This window comes from Sinocyclocheilus anshuiensis, unplaced genomic scaffold, assembly GCF_001515605.1.
Source record: "Sinocyclocheilus anshuiensis isolate Anshui unplaced genomic scaffold, SAMN03320099.WGS_v1.1 scaffold145, whole genome shotgun sequence".
Taxonomy (NCBI): Eukaryota; Metazoa; Chordata; class Actinopteri; order Cypriniformes; family Cyprinidae; genus Sinocyclocheilus; species Sinocyclocheilus anshuiensis.
This window is the reverse complement of record NW_015537973.1, coordinates 1873589-1900178: the sequence shown is the minus strand read 5'-3', so window position 1 is coordinate 1900178 and position 26590 is coordinate 1873589. Positions and strand designations below refer to the sequence as shown.

The 26590-nt window shown below is 38.5% G+C and overlaps 1 protein-coding gene and 1 long non-coding RNA gene across 7 annotated transcripts in view; one reads left to right on the top strand and one right to left on the bottom strand.

The window, feature by feature from the left end:
* LOC107671019 (uncharacterized) overlaps positions 1 to 6354 on the top strand; it is a 15559-nt gene extending 9205 nt beyond the window's left edge. Inside the window, exon 3 of the long non-coding RNA XR_001632150.1 lies at positions 6344 to 6354. This is a non-coding gene — a long non-coding RNA (uncharacterized LOC107671019). The remainder of the gene's footprint in view (positions 1 to 6343) is intronic.
* The window catches only part of tenm3 (teneurin transmembrane protein 3), a 297565-nt gene that overhangs the window by 193557 nt on the left and 77418 nt on the right, over positions 1 to 26590 (bottom strand). For all 6 annotated transcript variants that reach the window (XM_016463794.1, XM_016463787.1, XM_016463801.1 and 3 more), the window contains one exon: positions 25247 to 25525. In XM_016463794.1, the coding sequence (XP_016319280.1) occupies positions 25247 to 25525 (279 nt within the window). The remainder of the gene's footprint in view (positions 1 to 25246; positions 25526 to 26590) is intronic.

The window sequence follows — 26590 nt, the reverse complement described above, 5'->3', positions numbered from 1 at the left end:
TCTTAGATAATACCGCTGAAAATGATTTATTGATATATTTCAGAAATCTGGTCACCTTAAGCTAGTCGGAGGGTCATGTATCGATCATAGGGCTAACGGTAGCTTGCACTCAGAACGGATGAGTGCTGCTGAGGGTTCATTTTTTTCCCCACGGGGCAACAGCAGTTCCATTGCACTGACTGTGCTTTGTGATGGATATGTGTACTTGCTCACTCCATCTTCTCTAGTTCCTGTATTCTCTTTCTATATACTTCTGTTTCTCTCTTTTTCTCCATTACAGGTTCCCAATAAAACCACAGGGCACTGGACCCTCTTTCACTACTGGAAGCCTGGAAGGTGACAAATAAGTTCACCCAAACAGCCCTCAAAGGTTAGGCTTGCATTAAACAGAGAGAGAGAAAAAGAGAAAGAGGAAGAAAGAGGAAGGAATAAAGAGAGCGAAGAAAGACGACAGGCGGATTGATGGCAGGGCAGTGAGTCTGGTTTCACTCTAGGCTTTTCCTTAACTCCAAGGCATTATCCATTCAGCTGTCACACACACACACACACACACACACACACACACACACACAGCCAAGTCCACCACACCGAGGGGGTATGGTGACACAAAATGGAAGAAAGTCCACTGCCAGACCGCTGTATCCTCCAAGAACCGGAGCTCTCCAGCTGAGCTAAAAGCAGAACAACTTTTTAACTCTCTTTCTCACTAACTTTCTCAGTCACACACGTTTGATTTTCTATCACGATGGGGACTTTCCATTGACTCCTAGAGGTTTTACACTGAGCTCATGATATATTTTTTATCCTCTGTCCCTAAACATTGTTGGGGCCGCTGGCTGTAGACAAAACCAAGATAATCGAAAAAGGTCATTGACCTCTATTGATTTTATATACAGTTAATTACATAAAGTATTTACTATCCTAAGACTACCCCATCTTTTAAATAAAAATTACAAATAAAATACAATTTTATATAAAAATACAAATGCAGATTAATTTTATTCATTTATTTATTTGACATTATTATTTCTTAAAGGGATAGTTCACCAAAAAATGAAAATTCTGTCATTAATTACTCACCCTCATGTCGTTCCAAACCTTTATTTATCTTCAGAACACAAATATAGATTATTTTGATGAAATCTGAGAGTTTTCTGGCCCTGCATAGACAGCAACACAACTACCATGCTCAAGGCCCAGAAAGGTAGATGACACATGGACTATTTTAACAATGTCCTTACTACCTTTCTGGGCCTTGAACGTGTCAGTTGCAATGCTGTCTACGCAGGGTCAGAAAGCTGGATTTCATCAAAAATATCTTAATGTGTGTTCTGAAGATGAATGAAGATCTTACGGGTTTGGAACGACATGCGGGTGAGTAATTAATTACAGAATTTTCATTTTGGGGTGAACTAACCCTTTAAACTTACATAGTAATTATTTTTTATCTTTGTGGACAAAGCTAAGTAATCATACTCACACACAAGTCAATAAAACTATTGTTCTTATGAATTAATTAATGAATGAATCATTAAAACCCGAGCTTTCTAGATTAGAAAAGTGTTTTTGTTGCCAAAATGGGGAGGAGAGGAAAAGAACATCTGATTAGAAATGTGTGAGGTGCTTTGAGTGAAAGCACACTGCAGTTTAATAAATGTAAACCCATCATCTATAATTCTGGTGACGGCGAGCAGGGGAGGAAAAGTCATGTTAAGCATGAGTCCTTTGGCTTCACCTCAGATTAAGAGAAATAAATGTCTCTCTTCTCCCACGGCAGAGAAAAGGGGATCACTCAAAAACACAGGCACAGAAAACTCATTAAACATGGTGGAAAATGAAAATGAGAGTGGGCTGTGGACATCCACACAATTGCACACAGCATAATTGTTTGATTTGCTAAGTGAATGTGCTCTGTGAATCAAAAGAGTGTGTGTTTTGAGGGGGAGAAGGGGACAGTGAGCAGAAGTGTACAGAATCTATAGGGTTACTCTTAATTGATAATGAAAGCGATTCTGAAGTCTGTTTTATCACGCGGATAAAAGACAGTACTTTTAATGACTGCAGTGCACCTTTAGAGAATGAGTGATATTGACCTTTACTGTAAGAATGAAGGACTGTGTGAATGATGAAAGGCTATGGTAAAATACTTTTAGTAGTGGTAAAACGTCGCTGTGGTTGACATGTTCACAAGGGCTCCTAATGGCTATTGTGTGTGTTTTGTATTTATGTTGGAGGTCTTCGGTATGTAAGAAAAAATATTTTTTTAATGCATTTATTTATTTATAAATCAGTATAAAAATACTCTATACTCTCCACGAGCCTACAGCTTAGTTTGATTTGAGGCTGAAGAAACAAAATGTATAACACCATTATTGCCTGATTTTATTGCTGATCTGCTGATAAATATAAAATGTAATCTCGACTTCAAACAGTTCTGGAGATTTCAGACTGAGTGAACTGATTTGCCTTGACATAACTTTAGTTTCACTGATAAGCCCAAAATGTGGAATCATTTTAGGTACTTAATGCTTCCCTATTGTACTGTTTGGAGCACAGCCAAAAGAAACAGCTCCAAACACACATAAACACACTCCCAAAGCCAATGGTGCCATGAGCCTGTGTCTCAGCAGACCTTTCTCTCTCAGTGACAGCTGTCAGCTTGAACTAGTGACCAAGCAAAAAACAAAAAGGGAATGAAAGAACAAGTGAGACAGACTCAGGAGGCACAGAGAGTGAGAAACAGAAAGAGAGGGACACTAATCCATAACAGCACCTGTTATTCTGTTTGTTCCCACTGGAGGGAAAAGACCCTCTCTGTAAACACCTGCACATGGATGGCAAATCCGCATATCCATGCATGGAGTGTACTCTACTTACAGCATGATACGGTGGTAACACTTTAACCCTTCGACCTCCATATGGTTGAGAGATATTCAGTCACTCTAAATCCTGTCATACTGTCACACACACACACACACACACACACACACACACATATATATATATATATATATATAAACAGTACACACATCCACATCTGCAAATGCAGTGACTTGAGAACATGCAAAATATAAATACACATTTGTATTTCATATTTGAATTCCAATATCAGTGCATACCTATTTCTATATTATTATTAGTAACTGAATATAGCATTATGATGATTTATTTTATTTTTTATTTTTTTAATCCGTGTAGGAGTTAACACTATGATTCCAGCAGGCCTGCTCTTTGTCATGAGAGGGCAGAGAATATGCTGTTTTAGACACATGAAGTACCATCCTGAAGCTTTGGGCTTGATGAATTCTTCAACAGTGAGACTAAGCATGTTTCTGTTTGAAAGCAATCATTTCTTAGGGCCCAGGAATTAAATAAATCCAAAATTACATTAAGGTCTGCTTTGATACGACTTCGGGGTTAGGCACTGAGCAGAGAGAAGGAAGCTTGATACGAGCAGTGTAATTCCAGTGCCAGTGTGGGGTGGACTTTGATTACATTTCGCTTTAATGAGCAGTGGGCTTTTACTAGAGGTGGAACAGATCCCATAAAACATAACCGTACGGTTCACCAGAAGTTTTGTATGAGGTTCATCTCATGTCTTACAAACTGTGTCAGAATTCTTCTTATCTGTTTTCTGTTTTTGAATTATCTATGTATTTTTACAGTGTGTTGTGTTTCGATACAGCATATGGTTTATTGTTTTCAAAACTGGTCAAACAAAGCGATAAAATATCGGATATCAGTATTAACCTCAAAGTACTAAATATTTATAGAACTGAAAACATGACCACAGTACTCTGATACAAACAAAACCACAAGACATTATAACCAATACACACATGGTTTTTTACACAGAAAAAAAATATCATTGACAGTCAAGCAAAGATGTGCTCAGTTGCGTGTCATTTTGCAAATGCCATTTCCTGCTTTCATTTCGATATGCTTTTTAATCATTTCAGTAGTCAAATGTCACAAATGATACAGTGTTTCTGTCTCTAAGATCATATAATCTCACTGTGGACTGGCACTGGGGGAGTGGGAGGGATTGACATGATAGAAAAAAATGCGGCTGATCTTAACAGAAACGATAACACAAGCTCACATGTAGGGTTGTGACGGTGAGGAAATTTTCCCACCGGTTAATCGATGTGTGACAACACCGGTAATACCGGTATCACCGTGGGGGCGGGGGCGTTCCCTCTTTTCCTCGCTTTCCTTCGCTTTTAAATAGCTTATTCGAATTAGCGGCAGTTCGGCGTCAATTGCTTGAATGCAACAACAAAATACAACGTCAAACTCACTTTAGCCTATATATAAAACATAGAACTTTTATTAACAAAACAAATAAAAATACACAATGCTATAGGGCAGGCCATGCCAAATATAAAATAACAAATAACTTACATAAAGTTTAAATAGGTATACAAAACTAAGAAATAGGCTAAGTAAACGTATAATATATAACCAAATAAATAAGAAACGTAGAACGTTTATTAGCAAAACGAGTAAGAAAGCTTGGAGGCACGGCACGCACCTTGATGTAAACAAATAAATAAATAAATGACACAAAGTTTAAATAAAGTGAAAATCAGCAAACAATGTGATACCAATAAATAAGAAACAAATGTTTAAAAAAAACTTCCAAAATCACTTTAGATAAACGGCAAAAGTCAACAGGCTTTTCAAAATCCAAAATATTGCCAAACAGGAGCTTTTGCATCTCGTTTCGAAACTAAATCATCCGCGATCGTCTTGTCTGTCTCACCTCACCTCACTCTTCTTGTCAGTCAACGCGACTCACTCTCCTCACTGGATAAATGAAATCTGATCTGTGATGCGACTGTCGTTCGGCACGCTGCATTGAGCAGCCGCATTCAGTTTTTAATTGTAGCGTCTGTTCTTTTACTGAACTAAATGATTTTTATTACTATAAAAAATCTAAACGACGGTGGGGGTTGGTGCCGCGGTGGGCAAGTGACATAACCGGTGTTGCGGCTTAACACCGGTATCACCGTCAGCACCGTCTATCGCGGCAAGCCTACTCACATGTGTATCCATTATGTTTGCTAATAGAATAGAGAGAAAAAAAACTTGGAACCTACAGAGATGGTAACAAATGCAATTTAAAGAGTTGTGTGGATGTATCAATCTAAACTGGGAGGATAAATGTGTTTAAACTTACAGCTTCCCTGACACACAGCTAATTGTGGCGTATCTGTGCTTTCTCTGGTGGCATGTCTAATTAGAAATGTGTTGTGTGTATGGAAGCTTTGAAGTCTTCTCTCCATGATCAGTAAGTAAACAGTTTCTCTGCCTCAGATCCGCGAGCAGCCCATCTCTGGCCTGGGTTTGTGTTTCATGTTTCACCAAAAGAAGTTCAGGGCCTGTGACTGTAGACTGCAAACACACCTCTTTTTTTCCACTGGATGCTACTCTTTCATAGCTCATGCTTTTTTATTTTCTTGAAGATATTTCTCGTCGATTACTTTAAGAGCAATTAAACAAAAAAAAGTATGAATTTCGGCAAATCCGAGCACAGTTTGAGATTGTTGAAATCTCTTCTGAAACTTAAGAGGGGATTTCTGTGGTCTTTTTCCCAGGAGAAAAATCTCCATTTAATCTCATTGCCGTCTAGGAGAAACAACTGAGATAATGTAATTTTCCTTCCTTTGGGTAGACACACATAGAGGGGCCATAAAACGTGCACACAGATAACATTCAAACACACTCGCAAATTCAGTTCACACGGGGTCTCAAACACACAAATGCACGCATTGGAAAAACATTACAAGACGTCAGTGGGACGGTCTCTGATTCAGATAGGTGGAGGAGGCTATAAACACATATAGTGTTTCAATTAAAGTCCCTATTGCTGTGGCTCAGACTCAGTGCCAGCTGTGTATGGTTACAAAAGCAATGCGGTGGCTCCTTCCAATAGCCCTAAAAAGGCAAAACCACCAAAGCACTTTAACTCCCTCACTGAGAATAAAAAAAAGGGGATGAAACGAAAACAGAAAAGAGAGGAGCGGGGGACATGCTAAGTGGAGTGCAGCAACATTAAGGGCATATTAAAACAAGATGGCCGACAGCTGGTAATGCAGTTTGTGTTGGGCGCAGGCTGTGCCGGCACTCATTAGGGCACAGAGCACCACCGAGCCGCCTCGTTCTCTCTCTCTTCCCCTCTCCTGTAGCCCCTGAAAAACACAAAGCTTCCTCATAATGTTCCCAAGTGTGTAAATCATTCCAAAGGCTGATACAAAGTACACTGTAAGCCGCAAAAATAATTAGGGCCAACTGCAGCTACCGCCTTTTCTTCCCTTCTGCCTCGGATTCTTCTTTCCAGCCTTCCGCACCCACATGCTTTCCCTCCGACGCTTGCCCAGGCAAATAAAACCTTCAGTCCACACTAAAGCCAAGGGGACATTAAAGTTATAAAAGTTGGCTGAGCAGACATGAGGTGTTCCTTACCGTGTCTAACATGCCGGGTAAAACATGCTATTTAACTTCCTCCCACTTTTCTCTGCAGGCCTCTCATTTAAAGTCTTGTTGGAGCTTGTCTTACTTTCATGTCCCCTCACATTGTGTGGCCCCCTTCTCTGATGCATTTCTCAGCTATCACCCTCTTTTTCTACTCCGACACGCACTCACTCTCCCTCTTGCTGTCTGATGCGATACTAGACAGGGTTACATGAGCCATAAGGCTGCAGAAAAAGGGAGAGGGAGAAGGAATGAGTGAGTGAAGTAGAAGAGGAGAGCGACGTGACTTCACAGAGATGCTGGCAGCATGTCCTACTGTATGTTCTGCCCTCACTAACCCGATGCCGAAAAACAGGGAAATTCGGCCACGCTCTTCCAAACAGCTGCCAAACCTCCTGGACATGAAAGCCGGGGTGAGACAGCAGGAGGAATTCAGTCGGCTGGGCCCTCAATCCAGTCCTCATCATTCCATTACGCTCCGTCGCAGCCTCAGAGATGCACTTCACAAACAAGCTCAAATATTGAATTCTGCAGTGTGTGCACGCATGGAGAAACAGAAAACGAGTTTATAAGACAAGTATATGATAATAAGAAATGGATACGAGTGTTGGCAAAATGCAGAATTTAATAACTGAATTGGACAAATTCCATAGTATGATGAACTGATTAAAACAAAGTGTAATTTACCGAAATGCAGTTTAAGGAAATTCAATGCAGACACATATTAGCGATTTCAATAGTCTACCACAAGCAACAAAGCATAAATAACTGTCTATTTATTTCCTGACATTAAAAATCAAGATCAAAAGTGTTTATATACTGTAAATATGTTCAAATGTATAAGGGCAGTATGTTTTTTTTGTTTTGTTTTTCTTAGAATACTTTTAATTTTATTCAATAGTTTTATTTTTATTCAGCAAGGATGCATTAAATTGTAATTAATTAAAATTTGAAGAAAATGAGAAAATAATTCTATTTCAAATTATGTTTGAACTTTCTATACATGAAAGAATCCTGAAAAAAATCAATACTGATAATAATAAACGTTTCTTGAACACCAAATCAACATATTAAAGCAATTCTTAAAGATCATGTGACACTGAAGACAGGAAGAAATGCCGCTAGAAAATTCAGCTTTTCCATAACATGAATAAATGGCTTAAATGATTTAAAAATATATTAAAATAATAATAAAAAAACAGTTATATTAAATTGTAATAATATTTCACAATATCACTTTTTGCTGTATTTTTTAACAAATTAATGCAACCTCGGTGGACACTTTACGACATAAATTATTTTTCTAATATATAAAACATACATATAAACATTAAATAATAAAAAAATTATATTTAAATTCAGAAATGTTATATTTTATATTTGAATATTATAATTTATTTAAATGTTCTATTAAAAATACTATTTACAGAAATTGAATTTCAATTCCACTTCCTCAAATTTAAATTGCAGTTCCACATCCTGTTTAGTCAATTCATTTCAAATTGTGAATTGGAATTTAGAATGCAATCTCCGTGATGTGCAGTCCTGATGGACAGAGAGTACATCCTCTGTATACTCGGCATAGTGGAAGTCCATACTAACTGTAATATCCAATAAAGTAAATTACACATAGCCATGCAAAAAAGACCAGTTCGGTTTATGCAGGTGAAGCTGCCTCATCAAGATCATTCTGAAAAATCTGGTTGACCAAGGAAGTCTTGTTGATAAAAGTAGGTTAAGAAGCCTGGTGGGGACTCCAGCACAGCGGCATCCCCAACACACCATATGCTGGGGACCACCTATGCTGGTCTTTTTCAGCAGGGAGTTCAGCAGATGAATCCTGCACACAGTGGAAGAGCAGCAGTCCTCAAAGCACTGAGAGATGGGAGACCTGGGGACTTAGTACAGCAGCTTAGCAATGCAATACAGAACATTAGCATGAGAGATTACATGCTGTTTAAAATGTGATAGGCCTGCAGGGGTGAGGTGTGGTACTGTAGCTGAGAGAAACTTGAGTGTGTCTCTCCTTTCCACATTCATGCTTCAAATTGAGGCCATTTGATAGAGGACAGCTTGTGTCTTTGGTTTCTCCATTAGGGGTCATAGGGAGAGTTGCTTTTAACTAATCAAATAATTCCAGAGAATATGCACGCTGTACTGTGCAGGCATGTGGTGCTAACACACAGGACGTGTGTGTGAGAGAGGCTGGTATTGAGCACATGTGTGAGGGAAAAGCACCACCTCTGCACCTTCTGTCACCTGAGTTTGCCATTCAGTGGGAAAGAACTAGATTAATGTAAAGGACAAATTTGTATGATGTGATGTTAACATACTTTCCTATGTCCAATACCAGTTGTAACACAGCAGCAAGTGTTTTATTTACCCTTACGTAATAATGCAAATCAAGCATTGATAGTATGGGTAGACTGGGCGCCTTTGGCTATCCAAAATACAATGTACGATGGTCCTCAGCAAGCTTGAAGACACCACATCCTCACTGTCTTAGTATAACCAATCCAATAATCCCCAATGTCTACAACAGAAAAGTCTGCTTCTTGCTTTATCTCCCAGGGGCAAATATGAACAAGGGAATAGGCTAATGCTAAGTGCCTTACTCTAATCACACAGCCAAGACAAACCTCATTTCCAGCGTAATACCCTCAAAAACCATCCACATAATCCCGCTGACAATCAAGAGTCTTCACCCTTGCACGCCACCTCTTCCCACTGGATAATATGGCCACCTTACAAAAATATCATCATTAGCATAAATCACTTTGATGGCTTAGCATCTGCCAAAGGGTGTTATTGACATTTCTAATGCCCATAAAAACAATGTTCCTCTTCGATTCAAATTAACCCAAGTCCCTGAAGTTTCTTTCCTGGATCAGGTCAAATTTGTTCAGGAATAAAAAAGGAGGGTGGGGGAGAAAAAAAAGAAAGATGCAAATTCGTTTCTTCAAGGCCAGCTCACCAGAGACCCAGAGACTGCTCTGATTAATTGACATGAATTTCTGACTGCAACGTTTTAACATGAGCAAGTGTCAAGCGTTCACCCAGGAATAACAGCAACAAGCTGAACAACGAACAACTTTCTTGGTAAAAAAAAAAAAAAAGCCATGCACTGGCCTTTGCTAGTTCTTTGCTATTTTTATTTGTAAAACTTTTTGAATATGACAGCTCCTCAGCTATGTGGACTTATGGGATAGAATAGTGACCACAGGTTGCACACTTCAGAATATCAGCTGATGCAGAATGTCACCGGGGTATTGTCATTGTCATCATGGATACTAGGTATTCAGACATCCTACGAATATGGGGAAATACATATTGTGTCAAGCAAGCTGAAATGTAATGTCACTGGCTCTCAGAACAGCAGCAGTAACAGGACGGGCAACCTCTGACCTCCCAGTTGCTAAAGCAAGTAGTAAAAAGGTTTGCCAGTGGCCCTGTGGGTCTAAAAGAGAGTTAAAGATTTTACATAGGTCAGCAGGGCCAAAAAGGCCCAAGACGCACACATACTGTACGTGCATTTCACAACAGCCTTGACAGGTCTCAAGTGCCCTACACATTAAGATGAAAATGAAAATTTGATTACATCCAGGTTACACTTACCCTTGAGTGGCCCCTCTCAGGTGCAAGCACTGAGTTACGTGTACTCCACTTGATTATCCTAAAAATAAAAACAATTTAGCGGGAAATTGTTGAATATCTTGCTTATGAAAATGAGGGCTATTGAGCACAGCTTCTAGTGTGTGGCAGAATTGTCCTGAAATATGTGAGAACACCTTCATAAACAGAATCGTTCCTGGAATCTTGTATCATGGGATTGCATTTCACAGAAGAGCGTTAGCGTCAGAATCTATAATTGAGGTGGTGTATGAGAGCTCTGGAGGGCAGACAGGCCGGACGGCCCTGAAAAACCCATAGACAGAGGCAACAACGCTGGTGCCACCAGCGGCTCCAGCATAAGAGGCCTCTCTGGCTAAACTACTGATAAGAAGCATAAAAATCAATGATTAGTGGCTGGCGCCTATGCTAACTCAGCCAGTGCTATTAATTTGGATCAAACATGGCCACTTCCGGCTCAGGCCTTGTGTACTTCTAATGTTTCATGGGCTCTTGATTTGGGCGATGCTCTCCACCACATTCATTGACGTTCTGCTAACAAAGAAGAGGGCTACAAATGGACCTGAAGCTCTGATGTAGTGCTAGCATTCTCATCAGGATTAACTAGCCTCTTAAAGAATGAGACAGGCACGAAAAGGAGCACAAATTAATTTTAGTGCCCACATTAATGAATCAGAGTATTCCCTGTACTTCACACATAAGCAGCAGGGTGCAGCATGGCTGAAGCATAGGTGCAAATAGCATGATAAAGCAATTTGACATTTTATATTTATTTAGTTTTGCAGTGTGCTGAACTAAACTGCACTGAGCTAAATACTAAATGAACTAAAAAAGTAAATGAAAAAAAAAAGCAGGCACACAAGCATGTTTCTGTTCAGTACGTCTATGTAGTTTATATTCTATAAAAAATTTGGGTCAGTAAGATTTGTTAATGTTTTAGAAAAAGACCACGACTGCAAAGTATTAATGGGAAATTATTACGATTCAAAATAAGTTTTTAATTAATACATTTTAAAATGTAATTTATTATTGTTATTGCAAATCTGAATTTTCAGCAACAATTACTCCAGTCTTCAGTGTCACATAATCCTTCAGAAATCATTCTAATATGCCTATTTTGGTGGTCAAGAAACAGTTTTTCTTATTATTTTTCAATACATATACATAAATCAAAAAATATTTACTGTGACTTTTGATTAGCAAAATCAGTTTTGATCTCTAAATAAAAAGTGTTAATTTCTTTCTTTTCACAAAACAAAACAAAAAACTAAACAAAACAAAACAAAACCTACTAACCCCAAACTTTTGAATGGTAGTGTAGCTACAATTTTGGGTTTTGTTTCTTTCTAATGTGTATTCATTATAATTTGAATGCAAATTAATTTGATAAAAATAATAATTACTTTAATTATTTAATTAATTTGATTTCTCAACAAAGTTTGTAATACTTTTCAAATGCCAACCTCAAATATAATTTTATTTTATTTAAAACAGTTAGTAAAATAAATACTCCAACTCAGAAATCACTTACGTTGTAATTACGTAGCAGAAACGTCAGCAATAAACCCCAGCTGTGCCGCAACTTCACCTTTGGCTCTTTTTTTCAACGAATACGTTTTTTTTAATGATTCTGCAGCAGTAAGGAAAAGAAGGAAGGGTGAAAGGACACATGGATGGATGGATGAAATGATAGAGAGAGAAGTCGATGTGAAGCGATAGCAAAATCTCAAGGGGATGAGGCAGGAATATCTGGCTTTTCTCCTTCTCAGCAGATACTACAGCAGGACTGCGGAATGGCGCCTCTGGGAACAGGAACAGTTAATACATCACATGAGTCGACACACTACAGTGTCTTTACCTTCTCTTTCATCTCCTCTGATTTTTCTTATTTATATATCTATTTTTTTTTATCTGTGCTGTCTAACCCCTATCCAGGGGCACTCCTCCTTTTTTCCCATCATTCACTTCCCTATCTCTCTCTCGGTGTGAGCAATGTACTGGTCTGTCACCTCGTGTCACATGTCAGTGAGTGTCTCTGAATCACTAGAGAGCCCCTCTGCTCCAAACAACTGACTCCATACATATCCCACAGGCCTCTGGGGCTGTCGCTCACACAGCGCCACACAGGGGCCAAAGACAGAGAGAGAGAGAGAGAGAGAGAGAGCGAGAGAGAGAGAGAGAGAGAGAGAATAGAGAGAGAGAGTTTGTGTCCTTGAAGCGCTCAGCCAGCTCAGTGACCCTTTGTGCATTCAAGCAGTGAAAAATCGGCCCGGTCTAGAAAAAAAAAAAAATTCTGCCTCTCGTGCCACATTTCCCATATTCCTTTGTACTCTTTGAGAAAATACAGTTCTTGGACTTTGAGGAGGAATGTGTGCATGTATCTGTAAAGGCTGTAGACAAGCAGCTCTGGGATGTCTTAAGGCAGTATTCCCTGGGGTTTCTCTCTCTGACACACTGCTGGTAAAGTGTTTCTCCCTGACCTCTAGCTTGGTCTGTGGACGCGAGCTTAGGCCTAATGGATGAATTACCTAAATACGACGAGCAAAACACATCCCAAAATATAGCAGGCATTAGAGAGACTAATAAATAAAGGTTTCATGCCCTTCCTTAGGAGATTACTAAAAACAACAAAGCAGCAAATGCTTTCTCTCATCATGAGATGACTCTCAAAATGTAATCCTTACTTCAGCAAGGGAAAACAGGAAGCTTTCGTTCCTGGAATAATTATAAGAACTGGTATGATAGCCACTTTGACTGGAAGTAGTATTTATTAAAAAGAAATAAAAACATCCTTGCTTTTATATGAATTTTATATTCAAAAGAGAAGATCTCAAATCGCTTCAAATTGCTCTGCCGAAGGCTACAGCGGTGGCTTTCACCTGTCCTCTTCCTTGCCACTGGGAGGCGGCTGTCATCTGAGGTCATCCTTGACAGTTTGCGGTTTGTTTGTCAGAATATTCTAAATATTTGTGGGCCAAGCAAACTCAACACAAAGCAGATGATTTCAGAATGGAATGCATGGCTTTTTGAGGCTTCAAGGCTAGTTTTACATGACTTTGGTTATAAAGGAGGTAAAATAAATCATCTGTGTGATACGAAGTGCACTATTTTCTCATTTCTGGACACGTATAATATGATGTTCCTTCATCCACATGCGTAAAACAATGTCAGTGGCTCATTTCATAATGTGTAGACTGATTAATCTTCCTTGGACTCTTTCCCCTTTTTCTCACATATTTTCTGCAATTTCCCAGCTTCTCCCGTTTTCGCCCTCCCCTTCTCCTAGAAGCTATGAATGATTTCTTTGTTCGGACAGACAGGCTAATTGAGAGGGCCTTTTCTGAGTAGCATTAAAAAGGATGATTGCCGGCCATCCAAAAAATTAATGTCCCAGGTGACCTATAAAACTCAATTGATCTTAACAGTGGGCAGTGGGGGAGAAAAGAGACACACATTTAGACAGGCTTTCATCAGCAATTACACCACATTTTGTAATTAAATTATGTCTTGGTAATCGTGGTAATTAAATAAGGTGTAGAAGGTTTGCTGGACTCCCGGCTAATGGCTAACAGAAAGAGAAGGAGGGAAACTCATGCCAGTAAAAGTTTCCAGACAACTGAAGTGCTCACATCTTTACCTAAACCCAAGGACAGACACAGTAAACTTTGCACTTTGACTGGCTATTCCTCTTCAGGTTTGACAGCAAATTAACTTAGCAGCATGACACCTAGCCATAAAGATCTTATGCAGACAGAAACTGTCTGTTTGCACTGGGGAAACAAAACAAAACTAAAAACAACAACAACAACACACACACACACACACACACAAACAAAACAAACAAAAGCACAAAAAAACAGACAAGATAAAACAAAACAAGACCAGACCAGACAAAACGAAACACAAAAAACAACAAAACAAAAAACACAGAACACAAAACAACAAACCAAAAAAAACAAAAACAAAACAAAACCGAACAGAACAAAACAAAAAACAGAACAGAACAGAACAAAACAAAAACAGGAAACAAAACAAAACACTTATCAAAATAAAATACAGCAGAATGCTATTCTTACACATTTATTGTATGGCTTACCGTTGATGCAGGTTTTCGCACTGACAGACTCCACACACAGTGCACAGCCTGTTTAATGAATTCAATCCATACAGACTGAAATGTGGCTGAAATGAAGGAAAAAAAAAAGTGTCTCTAGAGAATGACAACCACTGCTACGTTGTTACAAAAATGAGTTTAGCATGGTGCTAAACAATGTGCTGCAGTGACGGGAGGTTGTCTATGGCTCTGTTCTGTTTTACATTTGCCTTCTCTTACGACTTGAACAGAGCAGCACATATCATCTGAGCTTTAGAGGTGCATTGTTAGCTTTTGCTGATTGTGACATATGGCACCACCCCCCGAGCGATTTGTAAGCTATTGATTCATTGCTATGTACTGGTTCTCCATGACTGGCTTCTGCTTACGAACTTGCTAAAGCAAAGTGAACTAGCAGACGACATTTTAAACAGCATTTGTTTCATATACGCCACAAAATTCTTTATATATGAGGCACAGTACAGAAACTCTAGTACTAGCACACTCACAACATACAGAGGCAAAAACAGAATTCAAGGATCTGATTACGAGGTTCCTGTCTGTTTCTGTAATTCTGAGCATTTGCATATCTGCATTTTTTCACACTGACCAAAATCTGACATGGAGCCACTTAAGTATTAACCCTAATCAGTATGCATAAGAATGCAAGTACGCAAAACTACATTGTAAATGAAACCTTCTGGCCTTTTCCATTGCGCTTATCTGCTGGACTACTGCGAGGAAGCTCATACTTTGCACAGATGGCTAGAAGCTTTTTCTCTTTCTCCATCTCTCTCTTATCCCTTTCAGACATGCCCTCCAGTGCTGACATCATCGGCCTCTTCTGCAAATACCGAAAGGGCATGGCTCTGCTTTTTTGGTGAAGTTCTCAGGCTGGAAACTTGATGTTCGAATTGAGAAGGTGACTTGGGAGCGCAGAGGGAAATATACTCCTCTGCTGCGCTCAAATCACAAGGGCAAAAGCTGCACACTCTGTTAAAAAACTCAGAGTGGTGATGAAAAGCGGCCATATCCAAATTCTAATATTTGAACTGATCTGAATAACCGTCTCAAGGCACATCCGAACAGAGTCCGGTGTGCAGACTGATGTCAAACGTCAAGTTAGGGTGGAATAAAAGTGGCTTGTTAATGTTCGATTACACAGTCTGGTTTAACATGGCCCATTGTGCGCAGCTCTCACTCACGGCTCGCGAAACTGTCACTCTGTCAGTCAAAGCCCAGCTCTGGAAAGTGCCACTGTGGAGAGAGTGCTCTTTAATGATGGTGTGCTAGTATAACGAAGCACGGTTAATGCCATTATGCCGTCAGCGCTGCTTCATGACATCCTTGCCATAATGGCGCTCGTTTCAAACTCGGTTTTACGAGCTGCAATTAACTTTACCCAGATCACCACTTTTTTTTTTACCTCCAGGTGTTGGGAAAAGAAAATAACACATTCTTTCACTGCGAGCCAGAATGCCAGGCCGGTGGCAGCAAGGCGGGTTTCCAGTATCTGGGTATCGGAGGCTGCTTTGGGGTCCAGATCTGGATTCGGTCCGCTCTGATGGAATGACCAGAGAGTTAAACGACACCACCACTGGACAGAAATGAGTCCAGAGCTGGCTTAGAGCATCTAGCAGGGTCTGCTTGTAATCTGTCCAGTCTGGGGGGTGCGGATGAGGGGGGCAAGGAGGGTCGTACGCCAGTCAGTGGTCTACACTCTAGTGCTAACAGAACACAGCTTATTCTCGTTCACACCGGGTTTACTGAGATAAGAGCACTCACTCTATCAGCCAACGCTGCTATGTATACACTGCATGGAGATTAGTTGCACATGTGCAGGTCCTGTTAAATGATGGACAATAACTAAAAGTACTACTTGCTCATCTGTTTACACTCTAAATGCTGCTAATAAATGCTCTTATATGTACACTGCATGCCTTACTATGAAGCTAATACTTTGAAGAAACAGAGAAAAGAAATACTAGGCTTAATCAGGACCATCAATCAGTACACTGATTGAACAGATGATTTGATGTTTCCTGACATAAGACCTTTAACCTGTCCACATTTATCCGTATTTCCTTCCTGCGCTACATCTGTTCTCAAGAATCAACTTGCGGTCCAAATAATTAACTTTTCTCAGCAGTGTTTCTATCCTGCCCTCATTCTACTTGGTCTTTCATTACAAAGCCTTGTTACCTGATCAAAAAAATGAAAGAATGAAAGAAAAACATCTCTGTTTCAATGCTGAATCACAGAATCTACATGGAGGGTTGTATTGTGAGCTGACTGGATGTGAAACTGCAGTATGTGATGTCGACTGCTGTTTCTTTGCAGGCATTTGATGCCCACTGATTGTAATGTCTTTGAAGTAACCCTCTGCTGCACAGACCTATTCTCAGAAAGAGCTGTAGGTAACTGTGTTTTACATTGTATTAGCTCTGTGTTTAAACTGAATCCATATGGGTCAGTTATGTATGTGCGTCTCTTGTGCCCAAGAGAACGAGTGCTTTGGTATGTTATAGTTATTTTTGACTGGCCACATATCAGGTATTCAGAGCAGGGCTTCATGCTCTATATGAATGATATGTACACATAAATATAATATAATATAATATAATATAATATAATATAATATAATATACACAAATATGTGACCTGTGCTGGCAAAATGAGTCACAATGAGCAAATTTTCAAAAATAAGTACTTTTTACTTTTACATTCTCCATTAAAAGACCTTCAAAATGATATACGAGTTGTTAGAATCAGACAAAAAATGACTGCGCTACGCCCATTTGAAGTCGATAGAGTCAGCAAAGTCCATTTCGAGAAAAATCGAGTTAAAGTTTTCTGAAGGTTCCAAAGCAAAAATCACCTAGCAACATTGCATATTTTCCTCCAGTTCTTTTCTTAATAATAATTACTATATTAATAATCACAATATAGCTTTTTTATTTTATCTTTGTTATTATAAATAAGAACAGATGCAAAAAAGAAAAGATATAAGAAAGAAACAAGTGTAGCATATTACTTTCTTCATTTTACATCTAAACAAAAGCATTCAAGTAAGAAAAACAAATAATCACATTTAAAAATCAATTTAGTGATTCCTTCTTTTATTTTATTGTTAGATTAATATTAATGAGACAGACAGCCTATATTAAGACCTACTGTTTTGCACGGATCTAATATCATGTTACACATTTGATGTTTTTCCCCAACAGTTCCCCAAACGTTCACTTAAGACATAACTGGTTATGTTTGCATGAATACTTAAATACTGTAATTCTGTGCATATGTGTATATTTATCAGGATTGCACGCTGCCGGATGCGCCGCTATGCACGCACTTCGGATGAGAGTTAGCGTGACAAGTGAGCAGAAAAAAGGTACTCCCCTCAGAAAACGTACAAAAAAAAGATAATTTTAGATGTTTAATTACTTATTTGGAGCATTGGGATCGCTAAAAGATGGCTTAATGAACTTATTTTTGTGAAAAACTCAAATTCGACCAAAATTGACATTGAGTGAATTTGTTTAGTCACATCAGAAACAAAATTCAAAACACCTCCTTACTGAATAATAAAGCTATTTAAGTAAACCTTTATATGAATATAATTTTATTTTACCATTTACCATTTCATGATTTGGCAGAGTAGAGACCAATAATTTAAATTATTTAAAAATTCAGCCATCATCAACCTGGTAGCAATTTTCCTAGGTATGACATTATTACTAGAAATGACCATCAGGTGGTGAAATATATGTAAATATGTGCATTTTAACAGTGACAGTGTATGGAGACCTCAAGATAACGAGGTGTGTGGAAATGACAGGCTTGATATGAGTATAGAACAAGCTATTAATTAAATTGAGTACAGACCATCAGCATTGAGATGACATTTCTATCCTATTGTATATACCTTTTTTCTTTTTCTAGTAAATGTTAGTATGTTGCCTGTGTGTGCAAGTCACATATTATATACGTTTACCATAGTGCAACTATTCCAGCTACCTGCATTTACAGAAATATACAAACATGCACGCACTGGAATTGCAGCCACAGGGCCCTTAGGAAGTGCAGTGTTTCTCGGTAAACACACTCTCTGTTATGTGAGCGATAAGGGTGTTTGAGTGAGCTGCTGATAGCTCATCCTTCTTACAAAACAGACACACATGCTGTTGTTACACTGCCGAGGTGAGTTCACGACCCTCACGGGAAAACAATGCGTCTCAGTTTAGCCTCCGGAGGTGCCACAAAACCGTAGCCATTCAGCCATGGCATGGGATGAAATCAAACTGTAGGCATTCTTTCGTGTCTTTCTTTTTCTTTCATGTTTTTGTGGGCTTTCATAGCAGTTAAGCAACAGCTACCTGTACGACTGGATAGATTGTAGCTTCAAGCCGGAAGGCAAAAGTTTGTTTTCCAAAAATGTGTCTACTACTGCTGGCTTGCTAAACAACTGGAACACTGCAGGAAATGTGCCTGGAGGGAACAACAACTGAGATACTGGAAGACACCAGCAGACTACGTGAAGCTCTGTTTCAGAAGGTGTATTCATAAACCCGATGTAAGATACAATGGTGCATAAAAGCTGTAATAAATTACGCTAGTCTGACTCATCTCTGATAACTAGTACTGCTTTAGTTCTGTGTAAATTCAGTATCAGTACTTAAATTTAGCTGTTTTCATGACTGAGAGTGTGTTATATATATATATATATATATATATATATAAACACACATACGTATAATCATTGTATTCTTTATAATTGAACCTCACAATTTTTAAATATTTTTCTAGATTCTTTTTGTTCTTATTTCTGTATTTTTAATTTATGTGTAAAATGCATTTTTGCCTTATTTGCATAATTAAACTATTAACTCTTAACTAATGCATTTTTCTGTGCTTCAGATGCAGTTTCTGAACCTATTTCTATAGGTTCATGTAATGTTAATAAAAGCAAAATGTCTTTGTGGCATGTACATAAATGTTTCATTTGTGGTTTTCACACCGAATCACCTGTCGCTATTAAATTATGTGGATTTTCAAGTGTAAACAATCATCATGATTTCATGAACACCGTCCTGTTTCACAGGTCTATTCAGTTTATTTATGTGCCACACACATCAGCGGTCTGGCTCATTGTTAGTTATTGGTGGTGCAATCGTTGCGCAACAGCGTGCTTTTCTTCTGCAATCTTTCCCAACAGCCCGTTCCCATCGCCTTCACCCCGTATCTTCCTGTGCCAGGTCTCTAAGCTAAACCACTGATATCAATAACTTCGTAAGGACCAGAGGACCACAGCTAGTGTGGCCTGCACGACCCCAGAGCACTTTAAACTGAAAGAAACAACGGCATTGCTTTTCAATTCATACACACACTCTGCTGCAACATGAATGTCATAACCCTTATATACGTATCTCATTTTATAATACAAAACATGCTTGGCCTTTTTCTGCACTCGAGCGCTGAATTTTTTTTCTCTCTGCAGACATATTCAGCACCTGGTTATTGTTAAAATGCAGTTTTTTACAGACATTTTTAACATATTTATCTCTCTATAGCCCATTTAATCACGAGTCCAATTAAAGCGGTCCTGTCTGAAAAAGCATTAGCCTGCTAAAAAGGAAGCAGGATGCACTAAACTACATATATTAGATACATTAAGACACTCCTAAGATAAAAGGCTTTAGTTCTCATCTAATTGCTTATTAAGCACTTTTGTAAAGTTGCCTGAAGTAATTAGGTGCATGCGTTTTTAAATTGCAACATGCTCGATCATGTTTGGATGTGTTGCTTATTAGTACACGATTTTGCGCTGTAATGGTTAAGGTGTGTATGTGTGTGCGTTTACACCTAAACCCAGGCATCCTCCATGAAGGAATGTCTGTGCCCTGAACTGCTGTGCTGGAGTAAGCCGGTTAAGATATTTACAGGATTTGCATTACTGTTGACACATTTTTCTTAATCTCATTAAGCTGACACCTATGACCCTCTTTATATAAAACATAAGGAAAGGAGGTGGACACTTCACTCCACCAAGCAGAAAATCACTCCCAAATGTCTCTATCACCTCCGATGATTCAGCAAAACAGCGACACAGACTACCGGTGCTTATGGCAATGCAAGTAATAGAAAAGAGTGCTTGAGAATGTCCTGACACGATAAATCTGGCTTGACCGCTGGTCACTACTGCTGAGAAAATTTGGTGGATTTACAAGCCAGACACACACACAGAATGTAAGCTCTTGACCCAAACCAAATGGGTCTCTGTGAGCGTTCAAGTGAGTCATTCCAGTCAGGGGAAAAAAAGTATCAGGACGGAGAAGTTCCTGCTTCTCTCCTGTCAAATCCTTTGATGTAGCTTCACAGGCTCTTAAAAAACGGGGCGAGTTTAGATGCCAGTTCTGGAACTTTCTCTCCCTCAGCCGGGTACATGGACAAATGGCAGCGCAACTGCTTCCTTGCTCACAGCAGGGCAAGCTCTCTCATATCTGCTGTGCAATTTTTGATTAAAGCCCCTCAAAATAATGAAATAACCAAAATCAAAATGGAGACACATTAAAACCTCAGTCGGGGAGCGGTGCTAACGAGACCCTGAATAGTCAGTTGAGGTCTTTGGTTCTTTCTCCCTTAGTTAGGGTTCTCCCCCCTTCTCTATCCCTCTTCCCCTGAACCCCCTGTAGTGCACAGATGTGTGTGTGTGTGTGTGCGTGTGTGTGAGAGAGAGAGAGAGAGAGAGAGAGAGAGAGAAACACAGAGGAGCTTCAAACAAGCTCAAAATCAAAAACAGATCCAGACAGAGGAGCAGGTGTCAAATGATGGCAAGATGGCTGCAAATGACAGAGGCGGCACATCATTTTCTGCTGGATCTAAAGAAAAGTTGATTATCTAAATAGAAATCATGATTATGCAGTATACAAAAACAAAATTTCTGGCTTGAAAGTGATTTTTCCAGTTTTTGATTACAGGACACATAAAAGAAGAATTATATGTATGTATGTAATAAATTAAGATATGTAAGAAATTATAACTTTTAATGAGCAAGGGTGCATTAAATTGATCATAATTAACTAATCTATCTATCTACCTATCTATTGATTTACTAGAATATTAAATTATAGTAATATTTCACAATTTGTTTATACTGTATTTTCAAACAAATAAATGAAGCTTTGGTGAACATTTTTAAAAACATTAACAAACAAATAAATAAATAAAATATATTGTTACTGCCTTCATACATGCATACATGTAACTTCATAAATTCAAGAAAGAAAGAAAGAAAAAGAAAGAAAGAAAGAAAGCACGAAAGAAAGAAAAATTATAATTGTCTTTGCTCTAGTGTGAAAACTGTTTGTTTGTGTGTGTGTGTGTGTGTGTCTTTCCCTCTCCTTTCATTCGCTCCCTCCGGGGGAGTGAGCAGGTGTCTGGTGACCTAGGAAGAGGGAGACACGGGTGGGCATGCGGTGAAGCGCATCCCTGGCTCAAATGTCCCCTGGAGACGGAGGACAAAATATCCCTCCTTTGTTAGTGGCCATCTTTCACTCACCCTCTCCTTTCCATTCTCCCTCTCCCTTCTTCTCTGCTGAAACACATTGTGCTCAGGTGTTTCTCCCGACCCCTTCTCCATTACAGGATATTAAGTCCAAAGAGCGAGAGCAGGCATTGCGACTGCACTTTATGCCGAGCCGAGAGTGTCTCTGCGCGAGCGTCTCTCTCCGGTACTCTCTAATAGAGTTTAAGGGTGAACTTGGAAATGTGGGACCAGAATTGAGATCCTTTCATTAGAACTGTGTCTGACAGAGCTACACACACCTCTTTCACTTCCACTCTCAGCTTCGGGTTGACAAATCCCGCTTTTTCCCCAAATGGAATTAACCTCCATTGCGTTTGAAGTCAAAAGGCAGTGTCGCGAGGGCCGACGGCCTATCCGCACAAACACAATCAAGCTCTGAGGCGACAAGCAGAAAAATCTTGAAAGCTACAACTGACTCCATCTTGAATTCGGTAGAGAGTCAGGGAAAGAGGCCGAAAAAGCCAAACAGTGTGTCAATCATTTGGACACACTTTCTTCCATGGTGACGCCAGGCACATGTAAACAGGAAATCTTTTGGTATGGCTGGAGAAAGCTTTTTTCAACATTCATGTCAAGAGGCACGACTTGGAGGGAAATGGTAGCTGAAGTTAATACCAAAGATCTTGTAATGCAGAGAAGCGAAACAAACCAAGGAAAGAAAGAAAATGTTCTTTTTATTTTCTCCTCATGGACTCACTAACACTGTCTGCAGCTGTCTCTTGTTAGGACATAAGCCTCAGCAACTGCAGCATATGCCACAATTCAATGAGACAATTAGGAAAAAACCCACACGCACTTATGTTACATGTTAACACTTGTGCAAAAAAAAAAAAAAACAATCGCGAGAAGGCAGAGAAGGCATTTTAAAACATCATAGGCTGTTACAAAAGATGATTGTTATAACTTAATTATGCTGCATAATACAAGATTATATTTCATAGGTATCCTTCACAGTGAAGACAAGCTCAGTGAAAAAATAAATCCAAGATGGTGGACAAGTTGGGATAAATGGTGATCATAAATAAGTCTATATTTTATTGTAACAATAATAATTTAGTTCACATTTCATGCAATAATAATAAAAGATAAAATAGTGAAATTAAAAAAGTTAGTTTTTTTTATCCAATATTTTTTTATTAGGGAATTAAAGTAACAGTTAAAGCAGTGGTTCATGATTTAATAATAAAATATAATAATAAATTTAATATATAAAAATTATATTAATTATAAAAATGCCCATGGAGTTATACAATTATTGTGTATTATTAATACTTAATGATATTACTTTATATGATTTCAAATCATACTTCTAAAATGAAGCTTCCTCATTCAATATATCCTGTTTTTCAAGGAATTCTGTCTTTTTTTTCAAAGACAAAATTAATTAAAATAAAATTATATATTATAAAATGTATATATATCATTTTAATTTATATACAGGTGCATCTCAATAAATTAGAATGTCATGGAAAAGTTCATTTATTTCAGTAATTAAACTCAAATTGTGAAACTCGTGTATTAAATAAATTCAATGCACACAGACTGAAGTAGTTTAAGTCTTTGGTTCTTTTAATTGTGGCTCACAATGAGATAGTGAATTGGTGGGTTTTTGTTAAATGTGAGCCAAAATCATCACAATTAAAAGAACCAAAGACTTAAATTACTTCAGTCTGTGTGCATTGAATTTATTTAATACACGAGTTTCACAATTTGAGTTGAATTACTGAAATAAATGAACTTTTCCATGACATTCTAATTTACTGAGATGCATCTGTATATAAATTAAATAACATTTTATGTTTAGTAATTTATCATATATTAAATCAATTTAACTCATTTTGAGGTGCATCTTGGATGATTCCCACAGTCTTGAAAAAAAAAAACCCTGTTTGAGAACCATTGGATTAGAGTATGGCATGTTTAACTTAGAAAAATGCTAACATTAAACTCTCAGAAACAACTAGAGTTGACTTTCTTCTCTTATTTTATTTTTTTTATATCAGTCTGAGATTGACACACATACAGCTTCTTTCACAAATATTAACTACATTAAGTAAAGTAAATAAAGAATCCACAGAATATGCTCCCTAAGGATCAGTGCGTTCATTGCTCTGGTCATCAGAGATATGAGAGTCACCCCACACATTCATCTCATAATGAAAAGCAAATATAGCAATCCTCCACACTCAGCACTTTGCTTTCCTTAATTAAGCCAAAAGGTGTTAATGAAAGTGATTAGATAAGGTCTTCTTAAAGGTTATTTGCACACAACACCTGTTAGTCTAAGGAATATTAATAAATGAGAATAAGTGACAGGAGAGTATGTGTGCAGGGAAGATAACGAATGATTCAGCTCTTCATTTGCTTCATTTTCCCCCTTTCTTTCAAAATGGCTGTCCTTTAGCTCATTGTCAGCAGCTTTAATTCTCAATTCATTTCATGAAAAAAAAAAGTAGAGAGAAAAAATGGGGGGGGGGGAACCCATTTCATTCTCAATTGCACCTGAAAAGAACAACAAGAAACAAATTTGAGGGATTTTAGTGTGAATAAAAATATAATCAAAAAAGCATGTGAGGGCGTGATGACATCTCCCCCCCCGCCGAGGCCCCGCTCTGGGACAGTGGCAGCGGAAGTGTGGCGGTGGGGCCCAGAGGAAGCCTGTCACCTGAGCATTCTTTGAACCATCACAGCTGCTTTGTGGGAATGAACGACGGCACCAAAGAAAAAGAAGGAGAGAGAGAGGGAGAGAGAGAGAGGGAGAGAGAGATCGTCGCTTCCATCACTTCTCCAGGTTTCAAGCATGATCAAATTTGCACTTCAAACCACTGGGACCTGTTAACCAGCCATTGTGTGTGTTCGCTCATGCGAGTGGAGCATTCCAACGATGGCTAGGTAAGGTCTCCTAGCGTCCGACACAAAGACAGACCTTTGATTGGGCCGCTGGAGGGTCCCCTCAGGGCCGCGGAAGCAGTAGTACGGGTATAAAGAGAAAGAGTGCATGCGGATGTATTGACTTCATTCTGCTAGTTATTGACTCTCAGGCCAGTCGTGATAAAAGTCAAAAGAGTGTGATAATGGTAATATTGTGCAAGAGAGATGTGCATAGTAATTCCTTTCATAGGATCCTCTATGTTGGAAAATCCATCTTAAGATTTAGAACATGGTAGCTGATTTCTAGGCAGTTCAAACTGTTTTTTTGAACACCCACAATTTCCCAAAAAACAGCTTGAGCACCTTAAGCTTCACTGGAAGTTTGTTTGTTGTTGGTCCAAGATGGATAATGACCATCTCAGACCAGCTAGAATCCAGTAACCATGTTCCAAAACACAGCTATCAGCTTAAGCTGGATTTTCCAGCATGGTAGAGAGAAAAAAAGTTTTTTTTGTGTTTTTTTTTCTGTTCGAGGTAGCTGAACTAAAAGACTAAAAGGCTGAATGTGGCCCTAGCGTGGCTCCACTCACCGTTCTCACTGTCTGATTTGTTCTCGTGCTCTGTGTCGGTCAGGGTCAGGGCTGAGTTCGAGCGGCTGGACAAGCAGGAGTTGCGGCCAGACTTCACACCCCTGCCCCAGAGGCGCATGGCACGTTCCGGTGACATCACCCCCTCGTTCTCAGTGTCCATGTCTGAGCCTGCGCCAACGGAGTAGCCGCGGTGGGGGAGGCCCATCTCTGCGCAGAAGGCCAAGCCACGGCGTGTGGCTGGTTCACATATTCCCAGCTGCCTCAGGTTAAAGTTCTGACCTGTAAAAGAAATGCAACAAAATAATTCAGCAAATATCTATATACATGGTCCAATACAATCTACAATCTACAGGTGCCAAATGTAAATACACACTGGAATTGGTGAGTACATAAAATAGAGTTATTCAGCAATTGAACAGTACCGTTTTTTAAGAATCAAAACGCATGTGAGTTTTAATTGCTATGATCGAGTGAGAGTTATTTTGCTTGCATTTCACATGTAAGCAAAGCAAATTAAAGAAAAATATCAGTGTCTATGCTACATCTTTTACCATTTTACCATTTTTATATACATTGTTCAATTCTTTCAAACCCTAGAAATATATGTATAGACACACACACACACACACACACACACACACACACACACACACACACACACACACACACACACACACACACACACACACACACACACACACACACACACACACACACACACACACACACACACACTCATACTTCCATTCAAAAGTTTGGAGTAAGAAATACATTATTTAGATTTACATTTTATTCATTTATTACAATACAGTTATTCAGCAAGGATTCATTACACTGATCAAAAGTGACATTTATAATGTTATGTTGAAATGTATTTCAAATAAATGCTTTACTTTTAAACTCAAAAATATTTAAAATGTTTCTTAAACACCAAATCTGCATATTAAAAATGATTTCTGAAGACTGGAGTAATGGCTGCTAAAAATTCAGCTTTGCCATCACAATAATTATTTTGTTTAAAATATTACAATTAAAATAGAAAAGTTATTTAAAATTGTAATTTTGCTTCACAATTTTTTTTTCTGATAAATGTAAATAAATGCAGCAATGGAGAGCATAAGAGACTTCTTTTAAAAACATTAAATAATCTTACTGACCTCAGACTTTTGAATGGTAGTGGGTGTATATGAAAATTAATAATACATAAAAACAAAATTATATAAAAAGAAATAATAATAATAATAATAATAATGAAAAACAGCTTTTGCACCCTGTCTATTCATATTAATCTGTATTACCCTTACACAATTGTAATTAAACACAATGCTACAAAGACAACACACA